A 17,697-nucleotide genomic window follows, 5' to 3' on the forward strand; every position below is an offset into this window, starting at 1 on the left:
GGAAACAGTCAAAAAACCAAAAGACAGCTGACAGAATGGGAGAAGATATTTGCAAATGACATATCAGATAAAGGGCTAGTATCCAAAATCTATAAAGAACTTATCAAACTCAACACCCAAAGAACAAAGAATCCAATCAAGAAATGGGCAGAAGACATGAACAGACATTTTTCCAAAGAAGACATCCAAATGGCCAACAGGCACATGAGAAAGTGCTCAACATTGCTTGGTTTCAGGGAAATCCAAATCAAAACCTCAACGAGATACCACCTCACACCCGTCAGAATGGCTAAAATTAACAAGTCAGGAAACGACAGATGTTGGAGAGGATGCTAAGCAAGGGGAACCCTCCTACACTGTTGGTGAGAATGCAAGCTGGTGCAGCCACTCTGGAAAACAGTATGGAGGTTCCTCAAAAAGTTGAAAATAGAGCTACCGTATGACCCAGCAATTACACTGCTGGGTATTTACCCCAAAGGTACAAATGTAGTGATCCGAAGGGGCACATGCACCCCAATGTTTATAGCAGAAATGTCCACAATAGCCAAACTATGGAAAGAGCTAAGATGTCCATCAACAGATGAATGGATAAAGCTGATGCGGTATATAGATACAATGGAATATTATGCAGCCATCAAAAACCCAAAATCTTGCCATTTGCAACGACGTGGATGGAACTAGAGGGTATTACGCTAAGCGAAATAAGTCAATCAGAGAAAGACATGTATCATATGATCTCACTGATATGAGGAATTCTTAATCTCAGGAAACAAACTGAGGGTTGCTGGAGTGGTGGGGGGTGGGAGGGATGGGGTGGCTGGGTGATAGACATTGGGGAGGGTATGTGCTATGGTGAGCACTGTGAATTGTGTAAGACTTGAATCACAGACCTGTACCTCTGAAACAAATAATATATTATATGTTAAAAAAAAAAAGAAGATAGTAGGAAGGGAAAAATAAAGGGGGGGGAATCGGAGGGGGAGACGAACCATGAGAGACTATGGACTCTGAGAAACAAACTGAGGGTTCTAGAGGGGAGGGGAGTTAGGGGATGGGTTAGCCTGGTGATGGGTATTAAAGAGGGCACGTATTGAATGGAGCACTGGGTGTTATATGCAAACAATGAATCATGGAACATTACATCAAAAACTAAAAAATAAAAATAAAAAAAAACCCATTGCATTACACAATGTATGCTAGAGAGAGATTCATATTCATTTAGACTGGGTGGCATGCTTTTTAGACGTATGTACTATACATGTATTATAATAGCTCATTTCTGGTGTTTATAAGTGATTGAGTTAACTTGAGAATGTTTAATATCAGGTATAGATAAAAGTGCTAACCTCAAAATGAATTTCAGCTGATGGAGAGAGCTGCTTATCCATGGTATCATGGTCCATTTATAAGAGATTAAAACCTCATGACCTAGTAGGCCCTACTTGGGCTTTTGGATTTTATGCCTCATTAAAAAAAGATACTATCCGAAAATGCTATTTTAATATATTTTTCAGCTGTGTATCAGCAGAGAAGACTGCTCTTACTCTTTCTCCACATCTCTGTATGAGGTGTGCAGAGGAGAGGAAAGGTGGAGATGAACCAGTTGACTGCAGTAGCTTGTCAGGGTTTTTGTTAATACAGGGAGAGACGTTTCCTATTTCCTCAGTAATAGTAAAAGTAATTGCTAGTAGGAATAAGTCAAAGGAGGAAAATCTGCCAGGTTTAAATGTGTTTTTATAAGTAATCATACTCCCGAAATTTGTTTCAGTTTTATAAACTGTCACTGGAAAGCTGTCCTGCCATATCCTCTCATTTCCCTTCTTTTTAGCTTTTACTTGGCTCTTGACTGCCTGACTCAGTGGTTAGAAAAGGATGATATCTAGACCAGAATTAATGATCTGGTATGTGTAGTTTTGGTCTCTTACATAACTACAGATGAACTGATTTAGGCATTTTATAGGAGGATTGGGTTGACATATACATAGATCTGGAGGACCTATACTAGCAGAGTCCTCTTTTGATGGGTCAGTACCTTTTTATACTTGGGCATTACTTAAAAAAAAAAAAATCTCATTTGGTAATAGCTTAAGTTTTTTGCTAACATTGTTTCCATATAATGTGTTTCTTTACTGAGCAGGTGCCAAAATAGGTATATTTGTATCCAGTCATCTCTGGCAAAGGTGTCCTCAAAGAAAGTAAATGAGAAAGACATTGATAAGTTTCTGCTCTATCAGAATTTTTCATGCAACGTAAGAAACATCCAACATCATCAGGTAAATAAAGAAACTGCTTATTCATGCTGATAGCAATAATAATGATGATACTTTGGATTTGCCTACAACTTTACTTATTAAGGAACTAAAGAATTTTAAGGCAACCATTTTCTTCTTTTTCTCATATAAATTCTTATAATATTGTCATACCTTTCGCATTTCACAAATGTGGAACTCAAGACCCAGCAAAGTTAGTAAAACTGAGATTTATTAGCAGAGCTGACAGTATACCTGCCACTTCAGATAGCTTGAGGTTTTGGCTGGTGATCTTTCGTATTAGACTTTGCTTCTCACCGTGCTTGGTTTAGAGCTCAATACTTTTCCGTGTGACATACAAATTAGAGATAATCTGATTTAAAGTGTGAGATCTCACTTAGTTGTGAAAAGTATAGTTCTTATATCTCTGTCTTTAATATCATTTTTCAGTTTACTAATTTTTTTCCTAATTGTTATATCTACAATGTGGAAAGTGGCTTTTATGTCATAAGGGGGAAAAGAAAGATGATTTACAAACTGAAAATAAAATAATACTGGCTTACACTTACCTATGTAGCTACTTTTACCAGTGTTCTTTATTTCTTTGTATGCTTTTGAGTTACTGTCTAGTGTCCTTTCATTTCTGCCTGGAGGACTTCCTGTAACATTTCATGTAGGGCTGGTCTACTAGAGAGAAACCCCCTCGGTTTTTGTTTATCTGTAAGGTCTTAATTTGTTTTTTTAAATTTATTTTTAATTGTGGTAAAATACATGTAACATATGTATTTAACTTATAATTTTACCATCCTAACCATTTTTAAGTGCACAGTTCAGTAATGTTGAGTGTATTTACATTGTTGTGCAACCAATCTCCAGAACTTTTTCTGGGTGTAGAATTCTAGGTTGACAGTTTTTTTCTTTCAGCTCTTTGAATTTATCATCCCACTGTCTTCTGGCCTCCATGGTTTTGATGAAGAATCAGCTGTTAGTCTTACCGAGTCCTTAACACATGATGAATTACTTCTCTTCTTCCAGGATTCTCTGGCTTTAGTTTTTAACAGTTTGATTATAATGTGTCTCACTGTGGATCTCCTTGAGTTTATCTTTCTTGGGGTTCATTCTGATTCTTGGATGTGTTGATTATTTTTCATCAAAACTGAGAAATTTGGGTCATTATTTCTTCAAATATTCTTTCTGCCTTTCTCCTCTCCTGGGTCTCCTGTTATATGTATGTTGGTATACTCGATAATGTCTCACAGGTTTCTTAGGCTCTGTTTATTTCTTTCTTTTTTTTTTTCCCCTTTCTCTTCTCAGACTGTATAATCTCAATTGACCAGTCTTCAAGTTTGCTGATTCTTTCTTCTGCTTGCTCAAATTAACTCTTGAACCCTTTCAGTAAATTTTTCATTTCAGTCATTGTAGTTCTCAGCTCAGAATTTCCGTTTGGTTTCTTTTTGTAATTCTCAACTCTTTATTGATATTCTGTGTTTGTTGAGACAACGTTCTCCTGATTTTTTTTAGGACACTGTCCGTGATTTCCTTTAACTCTGAGCATATTTAAGACAGTTGATTTAAAGTGGTCTTGTAAGACCAGTGTCTGAGTTTCTTCAGAGATAGTTTCTGTTAGTTTCTTTTTCCCTGTAAATGGGTGATACTTTCTTGTTTCTTTGCATGCCTTGTAATTTTATGTTAAAAACTTGACATTTTGAATATTATAAATTGGCAACAGTGAAAATCAGATCCTCCTCCTCAATATTTGTTGTTGCTGCTGTTGGGGATTTTATTGTTTGTTTAGTGCCTTCTAAACTATTTTTTAAGTGTCTGTATTCTTTGTCATGTGTGACCACTGAAATCTCTTCCATTAGCTTAGTAGACCACTAGTTATTTGACAGAGATTTTCTTAATGCCTAGATAGCCAAAACAAAAAGCACATTCTCCTAGTTCTTGCAGATTGACTGTATGTTAGGGGTACTCTTTCAACATTAGCATAGCAAGGGTATTTACAGTTCTGTCCTTAGCCTTCACTTCCTGTTTGCATGGAGCCCAAAGGTTAGTCAAAGGTGAAAGCTTAAGGTCTTTTCAGAGCATGTGTCTAGTCCCAAGCATGCATACAAACTCTGAGATTCTCTAATCTATGCAGGAACTTTAAAAAAAAACCCTTCCCCTCAAATATCTAATATTCAAGCCTCTTTTTCATCCAGGTTTTTGTGGTCTGTTTGTCGGTTACCCTGACTGTAATCCCTCATCACCTACTGTTATCCCTTACCCCTCAACACTGCGACTAATTTATTTGCCTTTAAATACTTTTGACAAATGCCACCCAGAAAATGGCTTCTGTCCTGGGGAAGCTCTGAGACAGGCAAAACAAAGGCAAGCCATTGAGTCCATCGTGCACGGAGCCATCAGACAGATCAAAACACATAATCACAAATTTTTGAGAATAAGGTCCATGTTGCTCCCTCTGGCACTAGCAACCTCTGCTAGGAATGTAGGCTGTTATCTTCATGGCCACTGTGGAGGATAGCAAATGGGCAAGTTAAAAGTGCTCTTTTACCAAAACTCTGTGGCTCCTTTTTTCTTTAAATGTTCCTCTGGTTGTTGTAAGCTTTTTATCAGGGTCCAGAGTTCTAAAAAAGTTGATTCTGACAGTTTTGGCCAGTTTCTTACTGTTGTAGAGGGATGGACTTTTGGAGTTCCCTTCTCTATTGTGTTGGTGATGTCACACCTAACAGCAATTTTAAAGTGTGCTAATAGTCCTTGCTCTATTCCAAAACCAGAATGTGGCTTTAACTTTATAAACTGTCCTTCTTTATCTTGTCTAATGGTTTTTAGCTTAAAGTCTACTTTGGTGTCAGGATTGTACCTCTTACTTTTATTAATTTTTTATTGTTATGTTAATCACCATACATAACATCATTAGTTTTTGATGTAGTGTTGCATGATTCATTGTTTGTGCATAACACCCAGTGCTCCACGCAGAACGTGCCCTCTTTAATACCCATCACCAGGCTAACCCATCCCCCCACCCCCCTCCCCTCTAGAACCCTCAGTTTGTTTTCCAGAGTCCATCGTCTCTCATGGTTCATCTCCCCCTCCGATTTACTCCCCTTCATTCTTCCCCTCCTGCTATCTTCTTCTTCTTTTTTTTTCTTAACATATATTGCATTATTGGTTTCAGAGGTACAGATCTGTGATTCAACAGTCTTGCACAATTCACGGCGCTCACCATAGCACATACCCTCCCCAATGTCTATCACCCAGCCACCCCATCCCTCCCACACCCCCGCCACTCCAGCGACCCTCAGTTTGTTTCCCGAGATTAAGAATTCCTCATATCAGTGAGGTCATATGATACATGTCATTCTCTGATTGACTTATTTCACTCAGCATAACACCCTCCAGTTCCATCCACATCGTTGCAAATGGCAAGATCTCATTCCTTTTGATGGCTGCATAATATTCCATTGTGTATATATACCACATCTTCTTTATTCATTCATCTGTTGATGAACATCTTGGCTCTTTCCACAGTTTGGCTATTGTGGACATTGCTGCTATAAACATTGGGGTGCACGTACCCCTTCGGATCCCTACATTTGTATCTTTGTGGTAAATACCCAGTAGTGCAATTGCTGGGTAGTATGGTAGCTCTATTTTCAACTGTTTGACGAACCTCCTTACGGTTTTCCAGAGTGGTTGCACCAGCTTGCATTCCCACCAACATTGTGGGAGGGTTCCCTTTTCTCCGCATCCCTGCCAACATGTGTCGTTTCCTGACCTGTTAATTTTAGCCATTCTGACTGGTGTGAGGTGGTATCTCATTGAGGTTTTGATTTGGATTTCCCTGATGCCGATCATTGTTGAGCACTTTTTCATGTGTCTGTTGGCCATTTGGATGTCTTCTTTGGAAAAATGTCTGTTCATGTCTTCTGCCCATTTCTTGATTGGATTATTTTTTGGGTGTTGAGTTTGATAAGTTCTTTATAGATTTTGGATACTAGCCCTTTATCTGATATGTCATTTGCAAATATTTTCTCCCATTCTGTCGGTTGTCTTTTGGTTTTGTTGACTGTTTCTTTTGCTGTGCAAAAGCTTTTTATCTTCATGAAGTCCCAATAGTTCATTTTTGCCCTTGCTTCCCTTGCCTTTGGCGATGTTTCTAGGAAGAAGTTGCTGCGGCTGAGGTCGAAGAGGTTGCTGCCTGTGTTCTCCTTTAGGATTTTGATGGACTCCTGTCTCACGTTTAGGTCTTCCAACCATTTGGAGTCTATTTTTGTGTGTGGTGTAAGGAAATGGTCCAGTTTCATTCTTCTGCATGTGGCTGTCCAATTTTCCCAACACCATTTGTTGAAGAGACTCTTTTTTCCATTGGACATTCTTTTCATCTTTGTCGAAGATTACTTGACCATAGAGTTGAGGGTCCATTTCTGGGCTCCCTATTCTGTTCCATTGATCTATGTGTCTGTTTTTGTGCCAATACCATACTGTCTTGATGATGACAGCTTTGTAATATAGCTGGAAGTCCGGAATTGTGATGCCGCCGCCAACTTTGCTTTTCTTTTTCAACATTCCTCTGGCTATTCATGGTCTCTTCTGATTCCATAAAATTTTAGGATTATTTGTTCCATTTCTTTGAAAAAAGTGGATGGTATTTTGATGGGGATTGCATTGAATGTGTAGATTGCTCTAGGTAGCATTGACATCTTCACAATATTTGTTCTTCCAATCCATGAGCATGGAACGTTTTTCCATTTCTTTGTGTCTTCTTCAATTTCTTTCATGAGTATTTTATAGTTTTCTGAGTACAGATCCTTTGCCTCTTTGGTTAAATTTATTCCTAGGTATCTTACGGTTTTGGGTGAAGTTGTAAATGGGATCGACTCCTTAATTTGTCTCTCTTCTGTCTTGTTGTTGGTGTATAGGAATGCCACTGATTTCTGTGCATTGATTTTATATCCTGCCACTTTACTGAATTCCTGTATGAGTTTTAGCAGTTTTGGGGTGGAGTCTTTTGGGTTTTCCACATAAAGTATCATATCATGTGCAAAGAGTGAGAGTTTGACTTCCTCTTTGCCCATTTGGATGCCTTTGATTTCTTTTTGTTCTCTGATTGCTGTGGCTAGGACTTCTAATGCTATGTTGAATAGCAGTGGTGATAGTGGACATCCCTGCCGCGTTCCTGACCTTAGGGGAAAAGCTCTCAGCTTTCCCCATTGAGAATGATATTCGCTGTAGATTTTTCATAGATGGCTTTTATGATATTGAGGTGTGTACCCTCTATCCCTATACTCTGAAGAGTTTTGATCAAGAAAGGATGCTGTACTTTGTCAAATGCTTTTTCTGCATCTATTGAGAGGATCATATGATTCTTGTTCTTTCTTTTGTTAATGTATTGTATCACGTTGATTGATTTGCGGATGTTGAACCAACCTTGCAGCCCAGGGATAAATCCCACTTGGTCGTGGTGAATAGTCCTTTTAATGTACTGTTGGATCCTATTGGCTAGTATTTTGGTGAGATTTTTTGCATCCATGTTCATCAAAGATATTGGTCTGTAATTCTCCTTTTTGATGGGGGTCTTTGTCTGGTTTTGGGATCAAGGTAATGGTGGCCTCATAAAACGAGTTTGGAAGTTTTCCTTCCATTTCTATTTTTTGGAACTGTTTCAGGAGAATAGGTATTAATTCTTCTTTAAATGTTTGGTAGAATTCCCCTGGGAAGGAATCTGGCCCTGGGCTCTTGTTTGTTGGGAGATTTTTGATGACTGCTTCAATTTCCTTAGTGGTTATAGGTCTGTTCAGATTTTCTATTTCTTCCTGGTTCAGTTTTTGTAGTTGATACATCTCTAGGAGCGCACCCATTTCTTCCAGGTTATCTAATTTGCTGGCATAGAGTTGCTCATAATATGTTCTTATAATTGTTTGTATTTCTTTGGTGTTGGTTGTGATCTCTCCTCTTTCATTCATGATTTTGTTGATTTGGGTCATTTCTCTTTTCTTTTTGATCAGTCTGGCCAGGGATTTATCAATCTTGTTAATTCTTTCAAAGAACCAGCTCCTAGTTTTGTTGATCTGTTCTACTGTTCTTTTGGTTTCTAGTTCATTGATTTCTGCTCTGATCTTTATTATTTCTCTTCTCCTGCTGGGTTTAGGCTTTATTTGCTGTTCTTTCTCCAGCTCCTTTAGGTGTAGGGTTAGGTTGTGTATTTGAGACCTTTCTTGTTTCTTGAGAAAGGCTTGTATTGCTATATACTTTCCTCTCAGGACTGCCTTTGCTGCATCCCAAAGATTTTGAACAGTTGTGTTTTCATTTTCATTGGTTTCCATGAATTTTTTTAATTCTTCTTTAATTTCCTGGTTGACCCATTCATTCTTTAGTAGGATGCTCTTTAGCCTCCATGTATTTGAGTTCTTTCTGACTTTCCTCTTGTGATTGAGTTCTAGTTTCAAAGCATTGTGGTCTGAAAACATGCAGGGAATAATCCCAATCTTTTGTTAGCGGTTGATACCTGATTTGTGACCTAGGATGTGATCTATTTTGGAGAATGTTCCATGGGCATAGAGAAGAATGTGTATTCCGTTGGCTTTGGGATGGAATGTTCTGAATATGTCTGTGAAGTCCATTTGGTCCAGTGTGTCATTTAAAGTCTTTATTTCCTTGTTGATCTTTTGCTTAGATGATCTGTCCATTTCAGTCGGGGGGTGTTAAAGTCCCCCACTATTATTGTATTGTTGTCGATGTGTTTCTTTGCTTTTGTTTAATCGCCTTATATAATTGGCTGCTCCCATGTTAGGGGCATACATATTTACAGTTGTTAGATCTTCTTTTTGGATAGGCCCTTTAAGTAGGATATAGTGTCCTTCCTCATCTCTTATTACAGTCTTTGTTTTAAAATCTAATTAGTCTCATATAAGGATTGCCACCCCAGCTTTCTTTTGGTGTCCATTAGCATGGTAAATTGTTTTCCACCCCTTCACTTTCGATGTGGGGGTGTCTTTGGATCTAAAATGAGTCTCTTGCAGACAGCATATCGATGGGTCTTGTTTTTTAATCCAATCTGATTGCCTGTATCTTTTGATTGGGGCATTTAGCCCATTTACATTCAGGGTAGCTATTGAAAGATATGAATTTAGTGCCATTGTATTGCCTGTAAGGTTACTGTTATTGTATATTGTTTGTGTTCCTTTCTGGTCTATGCTGCTTTTAGGCTCTCTCTTTGTTTAGAGGACCCCTTTCAATATTTCTTGGAGGGCTGGTTTCATGTTTTCAAATTCCTTTAGTTTTTGTTTGTCCTGGAAGCTTTTTATCTCTCCTTCAATTTTCAGTGAGAGCCTAGCTGGATATAGTATTCTTGGCTGCATATTTTTCTCGTTTAGTGCACTGAAGATATGCCAGTCCTTTCTGGCCTGCCAGGTCTCTGTGGCTAGGTCTGTTGCCAATCTAATGTTTCTACATTTATAGGTTATATATCTCTTCTCCCGAGCTGCTTTCAAGATTTTCTCTTTGTCTCTGAGACTTGTAAGTTTTAGTATTAGATGTCGGGGTGTTGACCTGTTTTTACTGATTTTGAGAGGGGTTCTCTGTGCCTCCTGGATTTTGATGCCTGTTTCCTTCCCCACATTAGGGAAGTTCTCTGCTATAATTTGCTCCAATATACCTTCTGTCCCTCTCTCTCTTTCTTCTTCTTCTGGGATCCCAATTATTCTAATGTTGTTTCGTCTTACTGTATCGCTTATCTCTCATATTCTGCCCTCGTGATCCAGTAGTTGTTTATCTCTGTTTTTCTCATCTTCTTTATTTTCCATCATTTGGTCTTCTGTATCGCTGAATTTCTCTTCTGCCTCATTTATCCTAGCAGTTAGTGCCCCCATTTTTGATTGCACTTCATTAATAGCCTTTTTGATTTCGATTTGGTTAGATTTTAGTTCTTTTATTTTTCCAGGAAGCGTGTCTCTAATAATTTCCATGCTTTTTTCAAGCCCAGCTAGTATCTTTAAAATCATGATTCTGAACTCTAGGTCCGACATCGTACTAATGTCCGTATTGAGTAGGTCCCTGGCAGACAGTACTACCTCTTGTTCTTTTTGCTGAGGTGATTTGTTTCATCTTGTCATTTTGTCCAGAGGAGAAGAGATGGATGAGAGAACAAAATGCTAACAGGTTAACAATGTCCCCAGAAAATATACTCTAAACAAATCAGAAAAGACCTGGAACCAGGAGAAAAGAAAGGGAAAGAAAGAAAAAAGAAAGAAAAAAAAAAGAAAAAGATAAAAACAAACAAAAACAGAACAAAACAGAATATGATCAAATATTATCAGGCTAGTGCATAGATCAGTGCCATACACTAGATTTTGGGTGTATTTTGGTTTGTTAGAAAATAGTGCCTCCTAAAATTGTAAAGAAAGAAAGACTTATATATGTACAAAATAAGGGTTGATACAATGAAGGGATGGACGATGACTGTAAAGATGAAAAATTTTACAAGGTTTTATAAAAGGAATTGATAAGAAGTTGTTTGAAAAAATAAAGAAGAAGATTTTTTAAAAAAAGGGAGAGAATGTGATCAGGCAGGAGACTAGAACAAAGCCATACACTAGAGATTTAGGGTATATTTTGATCTGTTAGAAGAAAGTGTATCTCAAAATTTTAAAGAGAGAACAACTTATATATATATATATGCCAAAAATAAGGGTAACTACTATGAAGGGATAGAATATGACTCTAAAAGTGAAAAATAAAAATGGTTTTTTTTTTAAAGGGATTGATAAGATGTTGGTTGAAAAAGGGAAAAAGAAAAATTAAAAAAAAAAACAGTTAAAAAAATTAACTTTGAAAAACTAATGAATCATCGAAAAAAGCCAAGAATTCTATGTGCAGCATTTCCCTAGCTCTGGAGTTCTCCCATTCTCCTTGATCGGTAAACTTGGTCTTGGCTGGCTGTTCGGGCTGATCTTCTGGGGGAGGGGCCTGTTGCCATGGTTCCCAAATGTCTTTGCCAGAGGCGGAATTGCCCCGCCCTTGTCAGTCCAGGCTAAGCCATCTGCTCGGGTTTGCTCTCGGGAGCTTTTGTTCCTGCAAGCTCTCAGCACAGCTTTGGAGGATGAGAGTGAAAATGGTGGCCTCCAAATCTCCGCCCGGAGGAGCCGAGAACTCGGGGCCCCGCTCCTCAGTGCGCCCCCAGAGAAAAGCAGTCAATCACTCCCGTCTCCCCGGTCTCCAGCCACACTCCGTGCTCACCCGGCCTGTGACCAAGCGTTTCTGTCTCTGGCACCTGACCCGTGTGGAGTCTCCAAACCCAGCAGATCCCTGCGGTGCGCTCCTGCGCCGCTCCTCCCAGGGGAGGAAGGGGAGTCTCCCCGGCTCTGCTGCTTGTTGGGTCTCTGCTGGAGGAGCAGTGGCCCGACTGGGCTGCGGATCACAGTTTATGGCCACCCCGAGCTGAGAGCCCGCGCCTCGGCTCTGTCTCTGCCACCGGCTTCCCCGCTCTGATAACCTGGAGCTCTGCCTCACTCAGGCACCCCCGGTCTTTCTGTGACCCTGAGGGTCCTGAGACTGCACTGTCCCGCGAGGGTTCCACCTCCCGCTTAGCCACTGGAGTGACGTCCTTCAGCGGAGCCAACTTCTAAAAGTTCCAATTTTGTGCTCCGTGGCTCTATCACTTGCCAGAAGCGGTGGAGGCCCCCTCCCCCGCCATCTATCCTCCTGAATATTGCCTCGGATTCACTTTTCCGCATTTCCTGCCTTCCAATAAGTGGTCGCTTCTCTGTTCAGAGAGTTGTTGCTACTCTCTTCTTCAATCTGTTGAGTTCGTAGGTGTTCAGAATGGTTTGATCCCCATTCAGCTGAATTCCTGAGACCAGACGAAATCCAGGTCTCCTACTCCTCCGCCATCTTGCTCCGCCTCTGTACCTCTATTTTTTTTAATGGAAATTGATTCCTCCCTTGTTTTAATCTTAGCCCTACAGCTATATGAAATGCTTGCCCTTAGTCCTTTTGCCAGAACTTCCCAGTCTTTTGTTGTAATGAAGCTTATTGTCTAGTCCGGTAGGGAGTTGGCCAAGCTTTTCTCTAGAGGACCAGAGAATAAATGTCTTGATTTTCTGAGCCAGGTAGCTTTTGCTGCAGTTACACAACTGCCGTTGCAGTTGACAGTAGTCATAGAGAATATAGAAACAAGGGAGCATGGTTGTGTTTTAATAAAATCCTATTTATGCAAACAGATGTTTGACTGGATTTGTCCCATGGACCATAGTTTACTGACCTCCTTCTTAAGGAGCGTGTGTGTGTATAGTATTCTCTGAGTTCTAACACATTCTAATTCTCTGAGTTTCCAGTGGGCTTGATACATGGGCAGCTTAGATCAGTATATTATTTTTTGTTTTTACTTTCTTTCCTTAACTTTCTTAAATATGTTGCTTTGTTGCTGCCTTGGTTTGTATGTTGCTTCAGAGAAATCAGATGGCAGTTTAGTTCTGTTCCCTAGAAATGCCAAAGATGTGGGTCCGTGTTGTTTTTGTCTCTTTTATTAAGGTTTTATATGAAGATGAGGGGGAGATTTGGAATCAAGAGATTGCCAGTGTTCTCCAAGCCTGGAAGTCCTCAGTATAACATTTTTAAAATTAATTTTTCCTTCCATCTGCATTTTACTGTTAAAAGAAAAGATAATAAAAAGAATTAGAGTGCATTACCTTTCATGTGATATTTTCCATCATTACAACTCTTAATTTTTTAACTTATGGTGATATATAGACATGCAAAGGTGTTTGTTTGCTTTAAGGTAACATGAAGAGTCATCAGTTATTCCACAAATTTTTCTTGGACACTTATTATATATTGGTTCCTACTTGGTGTGTGGAGGTGACATGGCCTTTGCTCTTGTTAGTTATAAGAGTCATTTATCTGTTCTAGATCTAATTCTTTTGTGTGATAAATGATTTGCAAAACTTTTCTCCCATGCTGTATGTTCTCTTTTTACTTTCTTAATGGTATCCTTTGATGTATAATTTTATTGAAGTCTCATCTATTTATTTTTTCTTTTGTTGATTGTGCATGTAGTGTTACATGTAAGGTCTTACCTAACTCATAGTCATGAAGATTTTCTCTTATATTTTCTTCTAAGAGTTTTATAGCTTTACTTCTTATGTGAAGGTCTTTGACCAGTTTTGAATAATTTTTGTGTGTGATGATGTAAAGGAGTCCAGCTTCATTCTTTTCAACATAGCTATCCTGTCATCCCAGCATCACTTGTTGAGAAGACTGTATTTTTCCCAGTGAGTTGTCTTGGCATCCTTGTTGAAAATCAGTTGATTGTAGGTGTATGGACTTGTTTCTGAACACACAGTTGTGATTACTGTAGCTTTGTAATACGTTTTGAAATCAGAAGGTAGGACTCCTTCAACTTTTTCCTTCTTTTTCAAATTGACTCTGGGTCCCTTGAATTTCTGTATGACTCTTAGAATTTGTCAATTTCTGCAAAGAAACTAGCTGGGATTTGATAGGAGTGCATTGAATCTGTAAATCAGTTGGGGTTAGTATTGCCATTTTAGCAACATTAAGTCTTCTGGAACATGGGATATTTTTCCATTTTTTCAATTTCTTTTAGCAACGTTTTGTAGTTTTCAGAGTATGCATTTTGCACTTCCTTTGTTACATTTATTCCTGAGTATTTTATTCCTTTTGGTGCTATGGTAAATGAGTTTTTTAAATGTATTTTTAGAATGCTTATTGCTAATGTGTAAAAATTGATTATCCTGCAATCCTGCCGAACTCTTTATTAGTTCTAATAGTTTTATAGTGAATTCCTTAGGGTTCTCCATATATAAGGTCATGTTATATGCAAATAGAGATAGTTTTCTTTCTTTTCAATCCAGATATCTTCTATTTCTTTCTCTTGTCTAACTGCCCTGGCTAGAGCCTCCAGTACGATGTTGAATAGAAGTGGCAAGAGGAGACCCTTGTAATTTTAGAGGGAAAGTATCCAGTCTTTGACCATTAAATATGATACTATCTGTGGGGTTTTTGTATGTGATTTTTATCACATTAAAGAAGTTGGTTTCTATTCCTAGTTGAGTGTTTTTGTTGTGAACAAACCTGGAATTTTGTCAAATATTCTTTCTGCATCTATTGTGTAAGAAGAAGATTGTGTAATTTTTGTTTTTTATTTTATTGGCATGATATATCATGTTAATTGATTTTTGGGTGTTAAACCAACCTTGCATTCCTGGGATAAATCCCTCTTGATCCTAGTGTGTAATCCTTTGTATATATTTATGGATTTGGTTTACTTTTTTTTTTTTTCATTTTTTTATTGTTATGTTAATCACCATATATTACATCATTAGTTTTTGGTGCAGTGTTCCATGATTCATTGTTTGTTCATAGCACCCAGTGCTCCATGCAGAACGTGCCCTCCTCAATACCCATCACCAGGCTAACCCATCCCCCTACCCCCCTCCCCTCTAGAACCCTCAGTTTGTTTTTCAGAGTCCATCATCTCTCATGGTTCGTCTCCCCCTCTGACATACTCCCCTTTTCTTCCTCTCCTGTTATCTTCTTCTTTTTCTTTTTTCTTAAAATATGTTGCATTATTTGTTTCAGAAGTACAGAACTGTGATTCAACAGTCTTGCACAATTCACAGTGCTCACCGTAGCACATACCCTCCCCAATGTCTATCACCCAGCCACCCCATCCCTCCCACCCCCAACCACTCCAGTAACACTCAGTTTGTTTCCTGAGATTAAGAATTCCTCATATCAGTGAGGTCATGTGATACATGTCTTTCTCTGATTGACTTATTTCACTCAGCATAACACCCTCCAGTTCCATCCATGTCGTTGCAAATGGCAAGATCTCATTCCTTTTGATGGCTGCATAATATTCCATTGTGTATATATACCACATCTTCTTTATCCATTCGTCTGTCGATGGGCATCTTGGCTCTTTCCACAGTTTGGCTATGGTGGACATTGCCGCTATAAACATTGGGGTACACGTACCCCTTCGGGTCCCTACATTTGTGTCTTTGTGGTAAATACCCAGTAGTGCAATTGCTGGATCGAAGGGTAGCTCTAATTTCAACTGTTTGAGGAATCTCCATACTGTTTTCCAGAGGGGTTGCACCAGCTTGCATTCCCACCAACAGTGTAGGAGGGTTCCCCTTTCTCCACATCCCCGCCAACATCTGTCGTTCCCTGACTTGTTAATTTTAGCCATTCTAACGGGTGTGAGGTGGTATCTCATTGAGGTTTTGATTTGGATTTCCCTGATGCCGAGCGATGTTGAGCACTTTTTCATGTGCCTGTTGGCCATTTGGATGTCTTCTTTGGAGAAATGTCTGTTCATGTCTTCTGCCCATTTCTTGATTGGATTATTTGTTCTTTGGGTGTTGAGTTTGATAAGTTCTTTATAGATTTTGGATACTAGCCCTTTATCTGATATGTCATTTGCAAATATTTTCTCCCATTCTGTCGGTTGTCTTTTGGTTTTGTGGACTGTTTCTTTTGCTGTGCAAAAGCTTTTTATCTTGATGAAATCCCAATAGTTCATTTTTGCCCTGGCTTCCCGTGCTTTTGGCGATGTTTCTAGGAAGAAGTTGCTGCGGCTAAGGTCGAAAAGGTTGCTACCTGTGTTCTCCTTTAGGATTTTGATGGACTCCTGTCTCACGTTTAGGTCTTTCAACCATTTGGAGTCTCTTTTTGTGTGTGGTGTAAGGAAATGGTCCAGTTTCATTCTTCTGCATGTGGCTGTCCAATTTTCCCAACACCATTTGTTGAAGAGACTGTCTTTTTGCCATTGGACATTCTTTCCTGCTTTGTCAAAGATAAGTTGACCATAGAGCTGAGGGTCCATTTCTGGGCTCTCGATTCTGTTCCATTGATCTATGTGTCTGTTTTTGTGCCAGTACCATACTGTCTTGATGATGACAGCTTTGTAATAGAGCTGGAAGTCCGGAATTGTGATGCCGCCAGCTTTGCTTTTCTTTTTCAATATTCCTCTGGCTATTCTGGGTCTCTTCTGGTTCCATACAAATTTTAGGATTATTTGTTCCATTTCTTTGAAAAAAGTGGATGGTATTTTGATGGGGATTGCATTGAATGTGTAGATTGCTCTAGGTAGCATTGACATCTTCACAATGTTGATTCTCCCAATCCATGAGCATGGAACGTTTTTCCATTTCTTTGTGTCTTCTTCAATTTCTTTCATGAGTATTTTATAGTTTTCTGAGTACAGATCCTTTGCCTCTTTGGTTAGATTTATTCCTAGGTATCTAATGGTTTTGGGTGCAATTGTAAATGGGATCGACTCCTTGATTTGTCTCTCTTCTGTCTTGTTGTTGGTGTATAGGAATGCCACTGATTTCTGTGCATTGATTTTATATCCTGCTACTTTACTGAATTCCTGTATGAGTTCTAGCAGTTTTGGGGTGGAGTCTTTTGGGTTTTCCACATACAGTATCATATCATCTGCAAAGAGTGAGAGTTTGACTTCCTCTTTGCCGATTTGGATGCCTTTGATTTCTTTTTGTTGTCTGATTGCTGTGGCTAGGACTTCTAATACTATGTTGAATAGCAGTGGTGATAGTGGACATCCCTGCCGCGTTCCTGACCTTAGGGGAAAAGCTCTCAGCCTTTCCCCATTGAGAATGATATTCGCTGTAGGTTTTTCATAGATGGCTTTTATGATATTGAGGTATGTACCCTCTATCCCTATACTCTGAAGAGTTTTGATCAAGAAAGGATGTTGTACTTTGTCAAATGCTTTTTCTGCATCTATTGAGAGGATCATATGATTCTTGCTCTTTCTTTTGTTAATGTATTGTATCACATTGAGTGATTTGGGGATGTTGAACCAGCCTTGCAGCCCAGGAATAAATCCCACTTGGTCCTGGTGAATAATCCTTTTAATGTACTGTTGGATCCTATTGGCTAGTATTTTGGTGAGAATTTTTGCATCCATGTTCATCAAGGATATTGGTCTGTAATTCTCTTTTTTGATGGGGGTCTTTGTCTGGTTTTGGGATCAAGGTAATGCTGGCCTCATAAAATGAGTTTGGAAGTTTCCCTTCCATTTCTATTTTTTGGAACAGTTTCAGGAGAATAGGTATTAATTCTTCTTGAAATGTCTGATAGAATTCCCCTGGGAAGCCATCTGGCCCTGGGCTTTTGTTTCTTGGGAGATTTTTGATGACTGTTTCAATTTCCTTAGTGGTTATAGGTCTGTTCAGGTTTTCTATTTCTTCCTGGTTCAATTTTGGTAGTTGATACATCTCTAGGAATGCACCCATTTCTTCCAGGTTATCTAATTTGTTGGCATAGAGTTGCTCATAATATGTTCTTATAATTGTTTGTATTTCTTTGGTGTTGGTTGTGATCTCTCCTCTTTCATTCATGATTTTGTTGATTTGGGTCATTTCTCTTTTCTTTTTGATAAGTCTGGCCAGGGGTTTAT

The 17,697-nt window shown here is 38.9% G+C and overlaps 1 protein-coding gene across 2 annotated transcripts in view; it reads left to right on the forward strand.

Annotated features, from left to right (window-relative positions):
• The window catches only part of SRBD1 (S1 RNA binding domain 1), a 207,301-nt gene that overhangs the window by 33,010 nt on the left and 156,594 nt on the right, over positions 1-17,697 (forward strand). For both annotated transcript variants that reach the window (XM_028104085.2, XM_028104086.2), the window contains exon 9: positions 2,138-2,273. In XM_028104085.2, coding sequence (XP_027959886.2) covers positions 2,138-2,273 — 136 coding nt within the window. The remainder of the gene's footprint in view (positions 1-2,137; positions 2,274-17,697) is intronic.

Source organism: Eumetopias jubatus, unplaced genomic scaffold (genome assembly GCF_037043125.1).
Source record: "Eumetopias jubatus isolate StellerSeaLion01/CBP00866 unplaced genomic scaffold, mEumJub1_p1.0 scaffold_9, whole genome shotgun sequence".
NCBI lineage: Eukaryota > Metazoa > Chordata > Mammalia > Carnivora > Otariidae > Eumetopias > Eumetopias jubatus.